The sequence below is a fragment of the Bos taurus genome, chromosome 11, assembly GCF_002263795.3.
Source record: "Bos taurus isolate L1 Dominette 01449 registration number 42190680 breed Hereford chromosome 11, ARS-UCD2.0, whole genome shotgun sequence".
NCBI lineage: Eukaryota > Metazoa > Chordata > Mammalia > Artiodactyla > Bovidae > Bos > Bos taurus.
The window spans coordinates 3,598,803-3,616,547 of NC_037338.1; the positions used below are offsets into that span (position 1 = coordinate 3,598,803).

Consider the following 17,745-nt stretch of genomic DNA (forward strand, 5'->3'; position numbering starts at 1 on the left):
GTATTCATGGTCAGCAATGGGATCTCAATTTAGTCATCTTTAAATAGAGACAGAAATTGTATGTGTCTGATGAGGTTATTTTGAAGATTAAATGAGATGAAGTGTGTATCAGGTTGAAGATCTTGTTTAAAAGTTTTTATAAATGTCAAGTATTTAGGCTTTTTATGCTTTGTTTTAAAACAAGATTTGGGGGAGCTATAAAACGAGCAAAATTATAAGATAAATATAGGAAAATGACAAAGTCAGACTTTTTTTTTTACTTTTAAAAAATTGTTTATTTTTGTCTCTGCTGGGTCTTCGCTGCTGTGAGGGCAATGAAGCTGCCCTGGTTGCAGAGCAAGTTTCTCACTGCAGTGGCCTCTCTCCTGTTACAGATCACAGGCTCTAGTGTGTGGACTCTAGTATCTGCAGCATGTGGGCCCAGCTGCAGCTCCTGGGCTCTAGAGTATAGGCTCAGTAGTTGTGGCACCTGGGCTCAGCTGCTCCACAGTATGTGGGAATCTTCATGGATCAGAGATTGAACCAGTGTCTCCTGCATTGGCAGGTGGATTCTTTACCACTGAGCCACCACAAAGTCAGAGTTAAGAGGGACACTGCATCATTGAAGAGAATCATGAGGGTTTAGCTTTCTGACATTGGATACCAAGTTCATTCATTTGTTTGATCAGCATTTAATTTTGAGCAGTTCTTGGCATGCAGCTTATACAAAGGAGTAAAAGACCTTCTTTGTGCTTCTGAATGGGAAGAAGAACCCAGAGAGAGCCAACTAAAACACTGTGGCAGGAGTTGTGAGAGAGATGGAGGAGAATGTGTGTCAGGGCTTGTCTGGGGAGCAGCCCTCCCAAACGAGCTGAGTGTTCAGTTACTTCCTCGTCCTGACGACATATCTGGTTCATGTTCATGTTTCAGCAGCCACCTTGGGGTGGAATGTGACACAGGAAGAAGATGGCCAAGATTAGCACCCAATACTCCCACCGCACCAGGACACACCCCTCGGTCAGGACCACGGACAGAGATCTGGATTGCATTGAAAACGGTCTCAGCAGGTAGGATGGGCTTTAACTTCATGCCTGGAACAGATTGTTCCCATAGCTGCTCTTGACCAGGGAGAAAGAATGCCTTAGCCTGTGGGCAGGACAGGTTGGAGGGTGGAGGCTGTTCACAGCACTCCTTCTAACTGCATGACTCCTCCCAACCCACACTGAAGTAGTTTTTATTCTCATTTTAGAGATGTGGGAAAATGCTCCAAAAGTTACATAACTTTGGGAAGGCAAGAAAATGAAGATTAAAATGCAGCAGATTAAACACGACTGTGAAAACGTCCCCAAAGTGCCACACTTTGCCTTGTGTACATCAAACATTTATCAGGCTCTGTCTGCACCAGTCAGTGTCCTGGGCACTGGGGTGGAGTACCAATCCAGTGCCCTGCCCCTCATTTCCAGGGGAGGGTCAGGACTCAGTCATGCTCATGGACTTGGGGGAAGGGGCCATGCCTGCCAGCAAAGCCATCAGCACCATCGATGATGTCCGACACCTGGAAATCTGGGGCCTCTACTTCAAGCCCTGTTCCTAACTTACTGGGAGATCTGGGAAAATGCACTAAACCCTCTATGCCTCAGATTCTTCAATTGTAAAATGGAGCAGCATTGGGAAATGTGAGTATCTATTTGGTACAGACAGACTTACATTTTTTTGATGCTTCTTAAATTGTCAGTCAATTGAGTTAAACCAGGAGAAACTGTATTTCCAATATTAATGTTATTTTTGTCCCACGTATATAGCACTGAAAACTTCTCCCGCCCATGTAAATTGCACATTATCTAAGGCCCAAAAACGCACCGACAGTCCCTCAGTCCTTGCATCCCTGGCACTGGCCCTCCTCCACCATTTTTCCTCACCCACTTGTGTATGTCTCTTCCTCTCTCAGATGCACATCTCATTTTTGTGTGTCCAGTTCTTTGTCCCAGGTCCTTAGCAAACTCTGCTTATGAGTGATGGACAGTAGTTTCCCCATCACTGCAAACTTATGCAGTCTTTGGATCCCCACTTTCTGGGGTTCAGGCAAAGGAAGGAAAGTCTCAAAGCATGCCAACAGATGTTTATTCCCTCCTACTCTTGCAAGTTGGTGCTGAGACCCAGGAAATTTTATATGACTCAGGGGCATCATAAATTCTCACCCTACTCAAATCTCTCCCTGCTAACTGGCTGACCATCAATATCTGTGTTCCATAACTGAGGGCTCCTTCCTTTAGCTTAAGGCATTGCCCTTATTTAAAAGGGAAAAGAACACTGTTAGGACAGTTATCTGCTATTCAAACTTTGGTATATATTAATAGTTTCTTTCCCACATCAGAGCTGACAAAACCCCTGAAGAAGGGGCTGAAGAGGGGCTTCAAAGAGGGTTGCAATAAAATGGAAAAAAGGCCCAAGGGGGACTTCCCTGGTGGTCCAGTGGCTGAGACTCCGAGTTCTCAATGCAGGGAGCCTGAGTTCCATCCCTGATCAGGGAACCAGATCCCACGTGCTGCAACTAAAAAAAAAAAAAAAAAATAGGTCCAAGCATGGCACACAACAAGAAAGTCAGGCTCCCTGGAGACATGAGGCTCCTAGGATCTTGGGCCCCAGGGAGAAGGACAGAGGCTGTCAGGATCAGGAGCATGTGAAGCAACATGGAACTTCTCCCCATTGCTCCCTTTTGCTTCAGGCAGGACATAGCCAGAGCATCTCTGAGATCCAAGCTCCCTGGGGTCTGTCTGGCTTCTCCCAGTGGGAGAGTCAAGAGAAGGCAGGCCCAGCAGGTGGGCTGGGGCTCCTGCCCAGAATGCCTGCTCGACTCACACCACCACCACACGGGCCAGCTCTGCCCGACGCATCCTGGCTCTGCCTCAGCAGGTGGCCAGCAAGTCCCATCTGGTCTGAAGGCTGTTCAAGAGCCTCTGGTTTCCCAGAGCTTCTCTGTGAGCTCAGGTTGAGCCCATGCACACTCAGAGAATGGGTCCGCCACACAGCAGGGGCTCTGAAATGCTGCCCTTGGACAGTCCTCTCTGCCATCTCCCCCGGGTGATGCCATGCCCCCCCTCCCCTGCTCTGCATCCCCAGGCCAGCATGGTGACCAACAGCACAAGCTTGAGGCCACTCTGCCAGGTTTGAAAACTGGCTCTGAAAAGCTGATCAACAGCTCCAAGCCTTAGTTTCCTCATCTGCAAAATATGCTAGTTCTGACCTCAGAGAGCAGCAGTGAGGTTAAAACAAGGCAAAGCTCATGGCACAGCCCCTGCCATGCAGTAAGCCCTTATCACCGCTCCCTGCTGGTCTTGGAGATGCTCACCTCCATGGGTCTTCTCTGTGTCCCAGGCTGAAGCCTTTTCTGGCCCCTCTGACCTCCGATAGCCCCAGCTGCCCTGACACCTGGATGGGCTGTTTCCTGCCTGTGTCCACATCAGGTTGTCTCAGCCTGACCAGCAGCCAAGTCTCACTGAGCCCCACTGGGGGCCATGCCCAACAGCACGTTGTTGACAGATTAGTACAGAATCCCATGGAAACACTAGAGAGATCTCAAAAGGAGAGACAGGAAAAAAGCTTCCTTCACGAGAAGCATTAGCTCACAGAGGCAGGAGTGGGTTAACAAAAGTTTCCAGAATGGTTCCTTAGCATCACTGAGGATTCAGAGTAGGAGTTCACGCTGGGGATGGTACAGCCTTGGGCCAGAAAGTTGCATCCAGGCCCCTCCCCTGCTTCTCAGAGCAGCCTAATATCTGCCTATGGACAGACCAATTTTCCCTGTAAGATTTATTTGAGCAAAGGATTTTGACACAGTCACATAAAATTTTTGAAGTTTCCAATCGCTATTTTGAGGGAGGAAATGGAATCTGAACAAATCAGATCTTTGCCTTGAAATTCCAATCCTTTTAGAAAGCTTTTGGAGAATAATTACAAACGGGTGTCCTTAAATATGAATCACTCTTTATCCTCAGTGATACCACACAGCTGTGCTGGGAACCTGTGTGTTGGTTGGCCCTTTGCTGAGGGCCCCCCAAAGAGGGAAGATGTCATCTTCCTGTCTCCTGAGACATCTCTCTTCCCAGCTCTTTCACCAAATTAGAGACCGGTTTCCATTTCTCTTTTAAATCACTGAGATCATTTTGCTTGTGAAGAGTCATAAGGAAGGATCAAAATGTTTCCTTTGAACAACAACACAAAAAAATTAAATTTACACCTTGAAAAGACCAGAAATAAAAATATCCTGCATTTTGCTCTTTCTATTTAGATCTGTTTCATTGACTCAATTATTTAAGAGCTCCCTGGCATATTTTTGCAGATAATGCAATAAAGACTTCAGAACCTGCTGCAGAGAATTGCAGCTAGCACCAAGGACACCTCAACCCCCAGAGCAATCTCCTGGTGTAGCTATTTTAGATGAGCTTTTGGGCATAGAGGGTCATGTCCTAAAGAAGAGGAGACTTCTCCGTGCTGCTTCCTGAGCAGAGCCCAAAGCAATTATCACAAAAGAAAACCATTTGCAACCTGCTTCCCCAGGACCGAAGGCAAAAATGCAGTGACCTCGGTTCCTTGGTCACATGCGGCTGGGGCAGCACCTGCCCGTCACTCTAGTTCCTCGGGGCTTGGGAGGAGAAGAAAAATAATGTGTCACACTCTCCACCCTTGTTCTAAAAGGTCACTTCTGTTCACTCGCATGTCCCCAGAGTCACTAGAGGAAGACACCAGATCCACAGAGCACAAAGTTAGTTACCGGTTTCCATTCTGATGAGAACCTCTGCTTCCTCCAGTGACAAAAAAGCCTCACCTCATGGACATGAATTCCTCTGTATAAATGAACACAGAAGATGAGCTTTACGCATTGAAAATGACCTTGTCTTTCAAAACAGTTTCTTGTGTTTCACCAGTTGTCCTTGTTCTTGCTAATTACCAACTTCCCAGGGCTTCTTCCTGTAGAGGTAGCATCACCACTGAGATGGAGTCTGTGAGTGGGAGGCAATGTCAGGTTGTCCTGGCCTGATCTGCTTGTTCTATAGAGCCTGAGGCCTGTCAAGTCCTCAGCTAGCTCCTCAGCCAGCTAGCAGGACGGGGCCTGGCCCCCAGTCTCCACCCTCTGTATTTCCCTTCGAGGTTCTGAATCTCTGATCTTGCAGTGATTGGCAGAAGGTCCTCCCTTTCAGCAGTACCTGTGTGTCCTTGGGGACTCAAAATGTCACTTCAGACATTTGTTTCCTCTCCTCCCACCCCATCTCCCCTTCTGTCTACCTTGTGAAATCAGTTTCTCTGAGGAGTAACTCATTGGATTTGCTATTATTTAGATATCTCCCAGGCGTTTAAAAAGGGTAGAGATTCTGGAGCTAGAAGAAAGACATCAGGGTAGAACTTTGTGCATCAAGAAACAATTAAGGAGATGCATCCAGAAAAAAAAAGCCCCTTGGGTCCCTTGGACTTACATCGTATAAGACCCTTCCTGTTCCTCACAACTAAATGTGCCTTTTGGGACTTGGGTGTTTGAACAAGTCATTATGAAATCAATTTTTCCTTTGTTTCCTTTTCGAAGACCAGGAAAATTAAAGTCAGGGAGGGTAAGTGACAAGCCTGCAGTACACCTAGCTAATAGGCATTGGGGTAGGGACTCAAACCCAGGCCTCTGGGTCCCCCACTTTGCTGCCTCCCCTTCCAGTGGATGCCGTAGGTCCAGGCCACATGCAGTGGCTCTCACTGCTGCCAGCTGCAGGCCTGCTTTGAAATCTGGGGTGAGTTCTGCCCCTCTCACTCACCCACAAACCCTGATGTCATGCACATGGAGTCTTCTGCTGCGGATGCAAGTAAATCTGCTCTCAGCAGGTGCTCCCACACAATTAGCAGAAACCAGACTAGGCAGAAATGCTGGGCTGACTGCCTGGTGCCTGGAGCTCCCTGAGGAGCTGGTGGGGACAGAATAGCTTCGTCCTGGGGACCACCTCCAGATCTTCCGGGCACACAGGCCATGTAGAGCTCCAGCCCAGCTGCCAGTTGCTGCCCCCACCTCCAGCTCCCCACCCCCAGGCATGCCAGCTGCTCGGAAACCAGGGATTGGAGAGATGGATTCACTTGTCCCCCTGCCTCCTCCTCCTGTAACTGACCCGGTGCCTTGGAACATGCATTCCCAGCTTTGTGGACAATATTAGAAGGGCAAGGGAATTGTAGCTTCCTACTTGTAGCAGGGCCTCTGATAGGGTCTCTCTCTTTAAATTAATTAATGTTATTTTTGGTTGCACTGGGTCTTCGTTTTGGCGTGCAGGCTTTCTCTAGTTGCAGCAAGTGGGGGCTACTCTCTGTTGCGGTGTCCAGGCTTCTCATTGCAGTTGGTTCTCTTGTTGCAAAGCATGGGCTCTAGGTGCACGGGCTTAACTAGTTGCAGCACGCAGGCTCAGCAGTTGTGGTGCATGGGCTTAGTTGCTCCGCAGCATGTGGAATCTTTCTGGACCATGGTCTGAACCCATGTCCCCTGTATTGGCAGATGGATTCTTATCCCCTGTCAGGGGAAGTCCTGATAGGGTCTCTTACATGTATAAGGTTGAGGTGTGAGTGGTCTCTTATGAGATTAGAGAGAGAATTTAATTAGGTGCTTTGGCAATAAAAAAAAACATGCCCACATAGTGCAGCTAGGGGAATTAGAATTATGTCTCTAGTGGCATGCTACAGAACTCAGTCCTCAGTTCAATTTAGTCCCTCAGTCGTGTCCGACTTTGCGACCCCACGGACTGCAGCACGCCAAGCTCCCTGTCAATCGCCAACTCCTGGAGCTTGCTCAAACTGATGTCCATCAAGTCAGTGATGCCATCCAACCATCTTATCCTCTGTCATCCCCTTCTCACGCCTTCAGTCTTTCCCAGCATCAGGGTCTTTTCCAATGAGTCAGTTCTTCACATCAAATCAAGAAAGTATTGAAGTTTCAGCTTCAGCGTCAGTCCTTCCAATGAATATTCAGGACTAATTTCCTTTAGGATGGACTGGTTTGATCTCCTTGAAGTCTAAGGGACACTCAAGAGTCTTCTCCAACACCATACTTCAAAAGCATCAGTTCTTCGGTGCTCAGCATTCTTTATAGCCCAACTCTCACATCCATACATGACTACTGGAAAAACCCTGGCTTTGACTAGATGGACCTTTGTTGGCAAAGTAATGTCTCTGCTTTTTAATATGCTGTCTAGGTTGGTCATAGCTATTCCTTAGCAAGCTTAGCAAGCGTCTTTTAATTTCATAGCTTCAGTCACCATCTGCCTCAGCCATGTCCTATTCAACTTTTGCTTTAATTAGAAAATACAGAAGGCAGATTCATGAATGGGTGACAGCAGGCTTTGAAATGGGATGGCATGGCATTCAAATCTCAGTTTTTCCAGTTGGCTACGTGACCTTGGGAAAGTTACTTAATCTCCCTGAACCTGTTTCGTCTCTTATAACATTGTTATATGATTTAAGTGATAAAATGTAAGTGGCTGACGTACAGTAAGCAGTCAATAAATGGCAGGTACTTTATGTGTCACTCTGTGTGTTTTCAGTAAAAAAAAAAAAAAAAAAGTATCCTCGATATGGGGAAGCTGAGGGAGAGAAGAACCTGCTGGCCATCAGGGCTGAGCAGGGACTGCCTGGAGGAGCCAAGGTGTGGTAGTGAGCCCCCCACCCCCACCCCCCGCCCTGTGCTGGAAACAGTAGGGCTGTTGCAGAAAGGAAGAGGCAGCAGCTTGGCGGCTGGGTTGTGGAATTCTGACTTCTGATCACTCACTAGGGAGACACAGAGCGTTTACCCTGACAGTAATTCCTGCTTACTTCTTCAACCGTGTTGCCACCTTGTTAAGAAGGCTGATTAGGTTGGAATAGGTCATGTGATCGAATTAATTTGTCTTGCTTGGGCTCTTCAAGACTCAAAGGATGAAGTGCAAATCCTTAGAGGCCAGTGCCTGGATGGCTTTTAATCAGGCTGATCAGACTTCAGCCCCAGGAAGTTTTAAAGGGAAAGAAATGAAAACAGGCCCCAGCAGAGAGCTCTTATTCCAGGAAATTCAACAAACACTAGGCTCTGCTAATGCTCAGACTTTTTGCCCTGAATTGCTCAAGGGAAGGTCCTCCGCCCCTACCTTGGCAAAAGGGCACAGCAGAAGTGGACTTTCATTTGAAAGCACTATACAAATATGAAGCCAATTCATTACAATATTTCAGGACCCTCCTCTTAATCAGTGGTTTCCTGCAGCACATACACACTGGGACAGAGGGCAAGGGAAGACCTCCTGAAGGAGGCGGCACTTGATCTGGCTTTAGGAGAAAGGGTTTCAGCATGCAGAGATGTGTGTGAACCAAAATCCTTGTTCTGGAATCCTCATGTGGAAACAACTGCTCTGGCTCTAAGGCAGGCACAGTACCTCCCCCACCCCAACTCCCTGCCCTCGGTGCTCTAGTAAGGACCACTTACTGCTGGCTGGCCCCTTTCGCCTAGGCTATGGGCAGTGGCCTCCTTGCCATAAAGTAGGGGCCACATTATCCTAAAAGCCAGGATCTGCTGGAGCATGAACTGAAGGGTGGAGCTCTGGGGTGAGGATCTCTGACAGTGGCGTTCCTCTTTAAGCAGAGCATCTGGCCATCTCGGTCCTCAACATGTCCAAGAGTTGGATGAGCTGGAAATCAATTTTGCTTGCTGCATATTTGATTTCCTAGGACCCACTTGCCATGCGAGGAGACATCGTCAGAACTGCAGGAAGGCATTGCCATGGAGACTAGGGGACTGGCTGAATCCAGGCAAAGCTCCTTCACCAGCCAGGGTCCCACCAGGTAAGTGACTGGTTTCTGCCCTCAGCTTGGGAATAAGGAGACAGAGGCAGAAAGAAGATAAGTCTTAGGAAGAAATGGTGATGAGGGTGGGGTTGCAGATTTGGAGAATAAAGGGGCAGGAGAGGCAGTTCAGAGGTGTCCAGCCGAGAAAGCCATGTCCAGTTCAATGTGGGCAGCCAGGAGCCACCAGACAGAGGGAGAAGGTAAGGGAGACGGGGCCACCTGTACCAGATGGGGCTGAGGGAAGGTTTTACAGGGAAAGCTGGAGCTTAGATGCGCTCTAGGCATGCGGGCTGCCTGGGTTCAGGTGCCTGAGGCCTGGACCGGATCTGCTCCAAGACAGAGGTCAGTGCACATTGCAGAGGGACTTCTCCACAGGCCTGGAGACAAAACAAAAGTTTGTATGGACAGCAATTCATAGGACAAGGGTTGGGGAAATAACCTAGGTTGTATCTGGGTGCTTGCTCCATTAAACTGGCTCTGAATTTTATCCCTATTTGGAAATTGTATTTTTTTTTTTACTGTTCCTCTGCTTACCAGTCATAACAAAGAGCTCTACATGGGGCAAAAGGAAAAATGAGCAGAAAAACTTGCTAAGGCCCCAGTGGGAGGATCATGCCTTTGATGGAGTCCAGGCATTAAAGTGACAAAGCCACAATGAAAATAGTATCCCTTATGGAGGAAGCTCCATCCCAGGTGGCAGAGGAAGGAGGAAGAAGCGGTTCTGGGGAGTGGGGGGCAGGGGTGGGGTCGGCATCACTGCCCCTGCCCCACCCTCTGGGAGGGGGCTTCCGCCTCCTTCCACTGCGCCCTGGCTGCCCACCTGTATCCTTCCAGGTTGTCACGCCTCATCATCTCGCTCCGTGCCTGGAGCGCCAGGCACTTACACCAGGAGGACCAGAGGCCCGACTCTTTCCTGGAGCGTTTCCGCGGAGCTGAGCTCCAAGAGGTGTCTAGCCGAGAAAGCCATGTCCAGTTCAATGTGGGCAGCCAGGAGCCACCAGACAGAGGGAGAAGGTAAGGGAGAGGGGGCCACCTGTACCACATGGGGCTGGAAGCGCTTGCTGCTCCTGTGGGCCAGTGTGGATTAACCCAGCATGTGGCCTGGAACGTCGATGCCCAGGTATTCCCTGAAGAAAGGGTCTGTTCTGGGGTTAGACTGCATGCTCCGTCAGACCTCAAGAAGCCCTGCAGGAGATGAAGCCCTTTAACCTGAGGCCCCAGCCTCAACTGAGCTCTGACCCTGTCCTCCGCAGAGCCCCCCTAGCACCCCCTGCTGCTGGTGTCTTCAGAATCGCACCTGCAGGACATTGGCCTCACCAATCTCTCCATCAAAGGACCCTCATCCTACACTGCTCTGTGACATCTCTTGCTAGAAAACTGAGGCTTTTGTACCACGAGCCTCGGGGAGTACCTACATAGTGCCCACAATTTTATGGATGGGTATAGGTGCATTCTTCTGGGGAAAAGATCTGAAGGTTGGTTAGAACTTTCAAGGGGAACCTTCCAACCCCAGGTTAGGTTGAGAACAATGAGGGGACGATAGGTGGGCCTGGGGGGGATAGGGAGAGTGTTTGCTTTTCATTAGGAGAAGGGTCTGCAGAACAAGGGCTCTGAGCACCTTGCCTGGCCCCCTACCCAGCGGGGAGCTTGTGGCTTGTGCTGTGGGGTGCAGGCACGCAGAGAAGTTTGCAGGGGCTAGACTGATATCCCCTGCTCCCCCACCCCACACAGAGCTGCTGCCTCCCCTCTCCCTCCTCTCTAGTGCTCTTGAGAAGCACCCAGCTTCTGGTCAGTGGGAGACCACTGAGCCACCACGGATTGAATCAGGTGTCGATTAACAGCAGAAGGTCTCTTTAGGACCCTGTAGCAGTAGGAGAGGTAGGCCTGTGGGGAGAGCAGACCTCCTCTCAGCCTCACAAACGGGAGGACACTTGCTCAGAACCCACTTTAAGGGAAAGGGGGGCTTGGACAAGATCTCTAAGCTGAATTCTCTAGGTCATGTCAGGATTTAAAAGACATAAAAATAAGGGTGAAAAGAAGCATGGTTGTTGCAGAACCGACAGTCCCTATGTAATTTGATAGAGAAAATGCTGTTTTTGAGTTAAAGGAACAGAAAGGCTCAGATGTGGCACCTCAAACAGGCAGAGAAAGCCCCTGGGGACTGAAGGCTCTGAAGCTTTGGGGAAAACAGGATGGATCTTCTCAGAGCTTCAGCTTTATTTCCAGATTGGGGGGTGGGGTGGGGTATATTTTTATTACAGGTTATGCAGTACATTGTGAAATGTGCGAGATACACAAGCATGCTTAAGATAAAATATGACAGTTCAAAGAAATGTCTTGCTAGTGACATTAGGAGGTCTGCACGAGTCTTCCCTGCTGAGGAAGGCATGAGAATTGCTGGCTGAGAGGCAGAGGTCCAGTGGAGCAGCGTTTCCGGGCTACTGTTTCACACGAGTTTGGACAACAAACCCTTGGTCTGCTGGGCTGTGAGAAGGGTGCTGTGGAGGGCCTGAGCGCTGGGACACGTGCAGGTTCCCAGAGCTGAGCATCCCTGTGAGGGAGCTCTAGGACCACAAGGCATACGTGCTGTTCACTGCTGAGCCAGAGAGGAGGGATGCAGGCCAAGGAAGAAGGGAACTTGGAGAAGCCGGGTAGGGCAAAGGTGGTGTGTGGCAGGGAGGTAGGGTGCAGGGAGCAGAGAAGGGGTAGGGAGGGAAGGAGGTTTGTTAGCAAGTCAACAAACTGGTTCAGTTCCTTTTGGGCAAGCAAAGACTTCCTTGGCTTAACTGATCAAACTGTCTTCTCTGCAACTTGAGATTCATGGAGACGAACACTAGACTGTGTCCATTTCCCTGTGTGACCAGATAAGTGGAGGGTTGAGCTAGGACCCCATCAGGGCCAGGCCCCAACTTGCCACCAATGCCTGGTTAACTCACTGGAAGGTTCAGAGTGGGCAGGTGAATGCAATGGTGCAGGATGGGAGCAGAGTAGTCAGGGAGGCTTCCTGGTGGAAGAAGACCTTGAATTTTCCAAGGCCAAGTCCTATTAGCAAAGCAAAATGTATGCAGAAATGGGTCTTAGATCTCCTACGGGTTGGGCCCAATGAGATTATGGGCACAGGGGTGTGGCAAACACATGCCACTGCACCCCAGACACCTAAACTTTTCTTTGTAATAGCACAGCTTTGATTTCTCGGGGGGTTTTCAGGTGATAAATTAATCCCCAAAAAAGCAATTAGAGCCACATTCTGAATGGAGGGAGGGAGGCATGGGCAGAAGTACCAAAAAAAGTATTTGGCTGGATGTTCGACATCAGAGGAGAGGTGCTAGAGTCAGTCTGGAGTGTCCCAGGCACTGGCTTTGGCCCGCAGACCTCCTGTCCTGTGACTGGTCTGCAGTGACCACAGACAGGCAAGCCGCCCTCCAGCCCTGTGAGGCCAGGCTGGCTTTCTTAAACCAGCTGTCACACACGTGAACTGGCAGTTGAGCTCACAAGGATCACGCCTTTTCCTAAAGAACACCATCAAGAACTGCCCAGTCCAGCTTTAAATAAACATCGCTGGGTGCAAAACCAATCCCCGCCTTCTACAAGATTCTCACATAGATCTGGGTAGTGGGCCCTGAAGTTTTAAGGTGAATGTTGGGGACAGGGGTGGGGAGGATGGGCTGAACCCTGGGGCAGCTCTGCCCTTGGTCTATTTTTTGCCCTAAGAATCGGAAGCGACCCCTGTGATGGGGTGTCTGAGGGAGGGGCCCTGTGAGAACCTCATCCCTGCCCACCCTCTAAAAGTGCTGCTGCTGCTGCTAACTCTGTCCACCTTGGCCCAAGGCGCTCAGCCTGTTCCCCCAGAAGCACCCGAGGGCGGGCACCATGCTGGGTGGCCTACGTGCCCTCCGTAGCGTCTGGTGCACTGCCTGGCATGTGCTAAAACGCAAGAGGAATTGAGGCCAGGGTGCTGGATGGGATTCAAAGAGGCACTCCCCATTTATTCAGAATCCTCACATTACCCAAGTGTCCATCCTCTCCTCTACTCTGAGGCATTCACCAGCACAAACTGGTCACACACACAAAAGAAGTTTGTCCCCAACGATAACAATTCCCTGTGTTAAAACTGCGTGGAAAGGCCCAGGAGACAGGGGATGGGAGTCCCAGAATAACTGCCGGAGGGCAAGGGGTCCCCAGCAAGTGGACCGAGTTCAGATTCTCTTTGCCTTCCCGCAGTGCCTGGCCCCTGGCCAGAAACAACACCAACACCTGCAACAACTCGGAGAAGGAGTGAGTACCTCTGCCGCCTCCCACTCCCCACCGCCGCCCTCCTCCTGTAGACACGCCAGCTGTGTCTCCCTCCTTAGTCCTGCTGCTTCTGCCACACCCCCCAGACCCTGCTAGAACCCTGCTCCTGGCATTGGAAACCCGTCCCCATGGACAAACGTGGGGAGGGACCTATTCGGTGAGACTTCCTTGGGCAGGTCCTCTTTTCTGTGTCTTGCACTGTTCTTATTTATAAAGCGAAGGAGTTGGATGGGTAAACATTTTCAGTGCCAGCACCCTCTGTTGCTATGTATCTGAAGGTGCAAAGCTGGAGTCCCTTTACTGAGCAGTGGATCTTCTCCTTCATGATAAGAATGTACTTTTCATTCTATGTCCTCAAGCTCCTGTGTGCCAGGGGAATGCTCTTGTCTTAAGGCTAATTTGGGCCTCTTTGGAGGATGTGATCAGGATGTAATCAGTGGAAAAAGGAAATTTAAATATTTCCAGAGAACAACCTCTTGAAACCCTGGCCCACTGCAATTGTTTCCTACCACCTGATGCTGAGCTGGCAGAGAAGTTTGATGTGTGATTCTGGCAATGCCATCCAAAAGCCCAAACAGGGAGGGTGTATGTGGTGGGGCCATTTACATGTGTGCACACATGCACATGTGTGCCCCATTCTCCAGCCTTCCTTTATGGAACACCGTGGGGATAAGTAGGGAAGGGGGGGTTCTCAGTTGGAGCCTAGGAGGACAATATCAGCAAGCAATGCCAATTTCTTGACTTCCAGTTGACAGAGAACTATGCCAAGGCTTTTTCTGATTATTTCCCTTTGTTCTGATAGAATTTTTGTTTCTGTTTTCCTCCTTGAACATTAGTTGCATTGGGTTTTTTGTTTTGTTTTTGTTGTCTTTTAAATTTATTTTTTAATTGAAATAAGTTTACAATGTTGTGTTAATTTCTGGTATACAGCAGAGCGATTCAGTCTTATATATTTATATATTCTTTTTCAGACTCCTTTCCATTGTGGTTTATCACAGGAGATTGATTATAGGTTCCTGTTCTATGCAGTTGTTCTTTATCCATGCTATATATAATAGTTTACATCTGCTAATCCCAAACTCTTAATCCATTTCTCCCTTGAAGTGAAAACAAGAAGGGCTTCCCAGGTGGCTCAGACAGTAATAATGCCTACAATGCAAGAAATCCAGGTTCAGCCCCTGGATCGGGAAGATCCCCCTGGAGAAGGGAATGGCAACCCATTTCAGCATTCTTGCCTAGAGAATTCCATGGACAGAGGAGTCTGGTGGGCTGCAGTCTATGGGGTCACAAAGAGTTGACCTGATCTCAAACTCCTAATGCATTCCTCCCCCTCAGTTGCATTTTGTTTACATAAATTGGGACATCAAATCCAGAGACCCAAATGTCAGAAAAACAAAATGATTTAATATGCAAAATGATAGCTGTTTCGAAATGCTTGATGTCAAGGCAAACCTGACATCAAACACCCTTGAAAGTCCTGCAGTTGAGTAAAGGCTCAGGATACTGGACTGGGCGGAGGTCCTGTGGGTGGGTCTCCAGGCTTCTCCGACCTGGGGCTAGGATGTGGGCAAGGATGGGGGTGGATGCAGTTGGCTGCATCAGGCTCTGATAAATCTTTTCAGATGGGCTCGTACCATGGGTCCAAGGACCAAAGGACAAAACAGGGAACTGTTCCCAAATGGGGCCACCTGGGCACAAAGATACAGAAGTAATTCTTATGGACACCTTCCCCCACTCTTCCACCACATTTATGGCATTTCGCTTAGTCCATGGGTTCTGAAATTTTCTTTCTCCTGATCAAATTGTTCTCAGTCAAAGCCACCATCGATTCGTAGCTCTGTGCAGGTCCCCTGGGTCAGTGCTGGTTGCATTCTGGGACACAGCTGGATGGCACGGGGTCTTCCCTAGGCCTCAGCAGGTTGGTAGCCAGAGGAAAGGCCAAAACTTGTAACCCAGGCCACAAATCCTGAACAAGGGTGGCAGAGCCTGGTGTAATTAAACTCCCAGCAGGGCTGAGTGTGCCCAATAAGCTTGTGGGCAGCGCCCTCTGCTGGTGTTTTGGCATTAAGACTTAAGCTGCTGAAAGATCAGTAGATTCAGAACAGAGGATGGGGTGACTGACTGTCCTGGCTCTTCTCATTTACCAATTATAACTTTTTGTTTCTACTCAATTTATTAATATGCTCATTGTCAAAAACTTGGGACACAGAAAAGCACCCATGAATGGCACACGCCCACAAAAGTATACTCTATGTTAATAATTGAACCCCAGTATCAGAGAAGCCCCTCTTCACATATCAGCAAATATACCTCCAAGTTTTCTCTAGGTCTATGTATTGAGAATATAGATGGGTAGATAAATAGATACATACATACATACATGCTAAGTCGCTTCACTCATGTCTGACTCTTTGTGACCCCATGGACTGGCTCCCCGATTCTCCAGGCAAGAATACTGGCGTGGATTGCCTTTTCCCTCTCCAGGGGATCTTCCCAAACCAGGGATCAAACCCACATCTCTTATAAATCCTGCATTGGCAGGCAGGTTCTTTACCGCTAGCACCACATACATGCAATACATTTAATATATATACTAGTTAAGAGCATTTGTATCCCAACTCAGCTACCTAAGAGCTTTGTGACCTTGGGCAAGTTACCTGACCTCTCTGTGCATCAGCTTCCTGACATTACTATTATTGAAATCAGTAAGCTCGCTTCACCCCAACGTGCTGGAAAGATGAGTTTCCTGCACCACGCCCTCTCCTTCGGTCACTGCGGCCTGCCCTCTCCCCATGGTATATGAAAATTGCTAAGTGTCACCCTGTGTCATCCAGTGACAAGGCGAAAAAGGAGGAGAAAGAGAAAAAGGAAGAGAAAAAGGAGAACCCCAAGAAAGAGGAGTAAGTACGAAGAGAAACTGCCCCCAAAGAGGGGAAGTTCTGGGGTCACAGCACGCCCGGTCCCTCCCCAGGGAGGAGAGAGAGGCTGACTCCGTGGGGCCTCAGGGTCAGCCCTAGAGAGGGGACTGCTTAGGGCTATGGAAAAGGACTTGGTCTCAGGCAGGGATCAGGCCTGCTGAGACCATGTGAGGGTTTCATTCTGCAGGGAAAGTCGGGGACCTCAGAGTGGGGCTTGTAGGTAGGCAGGGTGGTCTGCAGCCCTGGGTGGGCAGCTGGGGGCTTCCCTGGGAGCCTGCTCTGGTGCCCTCTTCTGGGGCGTTCTGTTTGCCCACCGTGTCGTCTTCACAGCTGGGGTATATGGAGCCCCTCTCCCGGGCACTAGAAAATACTATGTTCACAAACTAATTCAAACCTAGTGATGATGAGTGTTGGTGGTTGGGAATGTCCAAAGCCCTGTCAGTGAGAAACTGATCTTGCATTTGCTAAGTTGAGGTGCAACCAGAAAGGCAACCCAGGGTGTCCTCTGGGGCACAGGAGCAGCTCTGCAGGCCTAGTGGGCATGGTGGGGAGTTGGCATGGGGGAGGAGACAGGTGGACCCAAAGAAAAGATCTCCAGTACCACCTATAAATTCTAACCCTCCGAAAATCCTGAAAATGAAAGTAGAAAGCACCCTAAGCTATTTCTTCCACTCAGTCTTGGCTGACATAACTGCAGTGATTCCCAGGTTGGTGGTTTTCAGTGGGAGGCAGGACCCCAGTGCTCAGAAGCGAGGCTTTAGAACATCTGCACAAATGCAGTTAGTGAAGTGGACAGAGCACCTTCCTAAAGGGGACCCCCGGGATCCCAAGGTCAGTCCAGAGAGGAGCTGCCTCAGAACCACCTGGGGCAAGGGTCAAATGCACATTTCCAGACCCCAGCCCGGGAGGGGTCTGGGTGGGCCTGGGAACTTGCATTTTCCCAAAGCTTCCCTGAGGTGGTTCCAACATCACGGTGCTCCACTTTCCTCCCTGGCACTCTGGAGTGCGTGGATGATACCACAGGGCACGTGGGAATGTCATCACCATGGTTTTAGAGTTACCGTGGCTTCCTGGGGGTGGCAGAGAAGGCCCTCTACAGGGACACCCACATGACCCCTGCTGAGATAGATAGCACCCTATCTGGGAAGTCATCTCTTCCGCTGCAGCCCACAGCTGCCCTGGGGTCTGTAAGCTAGACCAGGTCTCTAAACCCCTCCAGAGCCGCAGACTTCCAACACACTGTGCTGTTTGTGTGGGCGTTCCCAGGAAGAAGAAGGACAGCGTTGTGATGGACCCTTCCAGCAACATGTACTACCACTGGCTGACTGTCATCGCCGTGCCTGTCTTCTACAACTGGTGTCTGCTCGTGTGCAGGTAGCCGGGAGGGGCAGCTAGGGACAGAGCTCTGAGCGCCCGGTGGCTGCCCTCCGGCTGTGTGTGCCTCAGGCTCTCTGTCCACAGTCGCTCAGTAGTATCCGACTCTTTGTGACCCCATGGACTGTAGCCCACCAGGCTCCTCTGTCCATGGAATTCTCCCTGCAAGAATACTGGAGTGGGCTGCCATGCCCCACTCGAGGGCTCTGTCCATAAGGAAAGGCTTAAAGAGGGAGCACCAGTAGGGACCTGTGTTTGAGATCACAGCAAAGGGCCTGGCACCCTGGAGCCTTCCTAATTGAGTCACAGGAGGAAGATGCAAGAGTGAGTTATTGCTCTCCTGAGGGGAAGT

The 17,745-nt window shown here is 49.7% G+C and overlaps 1 protein-coding gene across 5 annotated transcripts in view; it reads left to right on the plus strand.

The window, feature by feature from the left end:
• Positions 1 to 17,745, plus strand: part of CNGA3 (cyclic nucleotide gated channel subunit alpha 3) — a 37,691-nt gene that overhangs the window by 14,180 nt on the left and 5,766 nt on the right. For 4 of the 5 annotated variants that reach the window (NM_174279.2, XM_024998268.2, XM_024998267.2 and 1 more), the window contains 6 exon segments: positions 910 to 1,046; positions 8,692 to 8,805; positions 9,643 to 9,822; positions 13,030 to 13,083; positions 15,936 to 16,001; positions 17,286 to 17,393. In NM_174279.2, coding sequence (NP_776704.1) covers positions 946 to 1,046; positions 8,692 to 8,805; positions 9,643 to 9,822; positions 13,030 to 13,083; positions 15,936 to 16,001; positions 17,286 to 17,393 — 623 coding nt within the window. In that variant the 5' untranslated portion in view covers positions 910 to 945. 5 annotated transcript variants of the gene reach the window in all.